This window comes from Eurypyga helias, unplaced genomic scaffold (assembly GCF_000690775.1).
Source record: "Eurypyga helias isolate BGI_N326 unplaced genomic scaffold, ASM69077v1 scaffold26057, whole genome shotgun sequence".
Taxonomy (NCBI): Eukaryota; Metazoa; Chordata; class Aves; order Eurypygiformes; family Eurypygidae; genus Eurypyga; species Eurypyga helias.
This window is the reverse complement of record NW_010261492.1, coordinates 7,526-10,244: the sequence shown is the minus strand read 5'-3', so window position 1 is coordinate 10,244 and position 2,719 is coordinate 7,526. Positions and strand designations below refer to the sequence as shown.

At 52.7% G+C, this 2,719-nt stretch overlaps 1 protein-coding gene across 1 annotated transcript; it reads left to right on the top strand.

The window, feature by feature from the left end:
• The first annotated feature begins 203 nt into the window (after positions 1-203).
• MIS12 (MIS12 kinetochore complex component) lies at positions 204-830 on the top strand. Its single transcript, XM_010155399.1, has one exon. It carries the CDS (start codon positions 204-206, stop codon positions 828-830), a length of 627 nt encoding a protein of 208 aa, XP_010153701.1.
• The last annotated feature ends 1,889 nt before the right edge of the window (positions 831-2,719 follow it).

The following is a 2,719-nucleotide window of genomic DNA, read 5'->3' as shown; positions in this document are numbered from 1 at the left end:
GCAGCCTCGGCCACCAGCCTCGGCCTGTGGCACTAGAGCGGGAGGAGCGGCCCCGGCACCTCGGGTAACAGCACGGGAGAGCGCGGCTGCGCTGGGCCAGCTTCCCCTCAGCTCCGGGCTCGGCCTTCCTGCTCACAGCAAGGCCCGTCTCCCCGCGGGCCGCGCGTTCTCTGTCCTGCCCTTACCGGCTGTCATCCGCCACCATGTCGGTCAGTCCCATGGCCTACGAAGCGCAGTTCTTTGGCTTCACCCCCCAGACGTGCATGCTGCGCATCTACATCGCGTTCCAGGACTACCTCTTCGAAATGATGCTGGTGGTCGAGAGTGTCATCCTTAGGAAGCTGGACACGTTTCCCGACTGCAAAATCAGCCCCTCCCAAATCCGCAAAAGCACGGAGAAATTTCTTCTCTTCATGAAGGAGCACTTTGACAAACTCTTCAGTAAAATGGAAGAAGTGCTTCTGCAGCTGGTGTTAACCATCCCTAAGAACGTGCTCCTTCCCGAGGACAAGGTCCATGAGCAGTACTCCTACAGCAAAGAACAGTTCCAAGCGCTTCAGGATGAGATCCATCAGGTGCAGCAGCAGTACAGGGCCGAGGTGTCTGCCGGGCAGGCGCTGCGGGCGGAACTGGAGGAACAGAAGGCTGTGCAGGCCGAGCTTGAGAAGATACTGCAATGGTTTGATGGGCTTGAGAATATCTGTAGGGAGCATGGAATCAGCAACTTCAGAGAAAGCTTTGCGTTCTTGACACAGAACTCGAAGAAACTGCAAGATGTGCTGAAAGATGTTGAAGAGAAAAGCAACAAAATGAAGAAGCATTATCAGTAATGGGAATGCTGAAAAAGCAACACAAATAATTTAGACAGCTTGCTTAAAATGATAGGTATCCTTTCAGTAGTCTCCCCTCATCCCGCACTCCTCTAATCCTGCCAGGATCTAAACTAAAAGCTGTTGAACTGCTTCTGTTTGTACCTGTTTAGCGTCACCGAAGGATAGTAGGGAGAGGAAAAAAAGCTTTGTTTTTCTGGGAGATATAACCCTGAAAGTGGTGTTTGGGAATGAATTTTGTATTGGATAAGCTCACTGTGAAGCTTATCCTGCCCTTCGGAACAATGACTGAACATGGCATAGCATTTGCTTAAGTTAAGGATTAATTAAAACAAAACCAGCCTAAGGCCTGTAAGAATGTGTGAGTGTTTCCAGCCTGACCCAGGTTCAGGTAACAGTCGATGTTTTTGGCAGCGAGGCCATGGGGACTGTGTCCCGGTTTCCTGACAGCTGTACAGCACCGGCAGCCTCTCGTGCCGTTCGCCGTGTTTAAAAACCACCAACTGGGAATTCCAGAGAAGAGCGAGACGGTGATACGGTTGCCAAGGTTCTGATGGGAAATAGATCCATTTGCATCAATACTGAATTTCACCCCCCCGTGTCTGAGATTTGGGGGTTACCCACCACTCCGTGTGCGTGCGATGAGGTGGCTGGTGTTGGCTTTACGCCAGGACAGCGTGCTGCTCCCCAGTCTGATACAGAACGACGGGGGGAAATGAGCAACTCCATCCCTGCGTCCTACTTCAGCTTTGGTTGCTTTCCATGGGCTTTCGTTTGCTTTTATTTTTGTTGTCCATTGTCCTTTTTCTGCTGAATTACAAACTTCAGTTTAGTCACGTTTAATCAGATCTTCCTGTGCCAGTGTCAAGGCTGACAGGCTTCAGTTCTTTGCAGTTACTTATTTAAGCTTATTCCATCTTGATTCCAAATCCCTGGCAGCCTCTGTGCACCTCTCTGTTGGCCTCAGCAGTTCTGAACCTCTGGCACAGACATACCATGAAATATCAATAGTAATTCCTGCTTTTCCTAATGCCATCTTTCAGCTAGCACGGACGTTTGACAGACATTAAACCTGTGAGTAATTTAGAAGTTACTGCAATTAAAAAGAAGCGAGAAAAGCATAAAAGGCACTTTGCAGTTCTTTCTTCCCCGACTTGGGAAGACTCCACGCGGGATCAGCCTGGTAAAACCCGGATCTTCCACCTGTCTGTCGCTCTGATGTGCGGCTGGAGACCCGGGAGGCTCGGTGGCCGCTCCTGGAATCCTCACAGAGGATGTGGAGCTCCAGACCTGTGGAGTGAACGCTGGTCTCTGCGGAAGCTGGAGTTCAGAGGAGGAAACAACAGGGAATCAGGTAGAAATTAACTCGTCCCACGTGGGGATGGGGAAAGGACCGTCAGGTTTCCACCAAAACTCACCCCTGGGAATAAAAAGCACTCACTGGCTGCGGAGAGGATGCGCAGCCGGATTTGCAGCCCCCACACATGGAGGAGGGGGTCGGGTGGAGCGGGAAGGATCTAGCACTGTGTCCCAGGGGTGGGGGTGTCCCCAAACCGCCCTGCAAACGCCTGGGGAGTCAGCTCCCAGCGCAAGGGGAAGCAGGATAAATGCAATCAAGGATGGTTTTGGCAGCGTTCACAGCCGAGCGCTCGGGGCTGGGCGACGCAGCCCTCCATCTACGCCGAATACAGTGTAATTAGCAGCCGTTAATAAACCCACACCTGGCAGCTGGGGCGGCGGGGGTTGGGGGTTACCATATGCCTCCTCATTAAAAGCTTTAATTACAGGCAGGAAATGCCAGTGGCAGCCCCACACTTCAATTGCTTCACCTCAAGCGGGCGGCAGGTCTGCTCCCTCCCTCGCCGGCAGCGGGCGGGGGGCGGGGGGGG

Excerpts from the sequence above, each read along its gene's own strand:
- MIS12 (XM_010155399.1), top strand. The coding sequence starts at position 204 with ATGTCGGTCAGTCCCATGGCCTACGAAGCGCAGTTCTTTGGCTTCACC.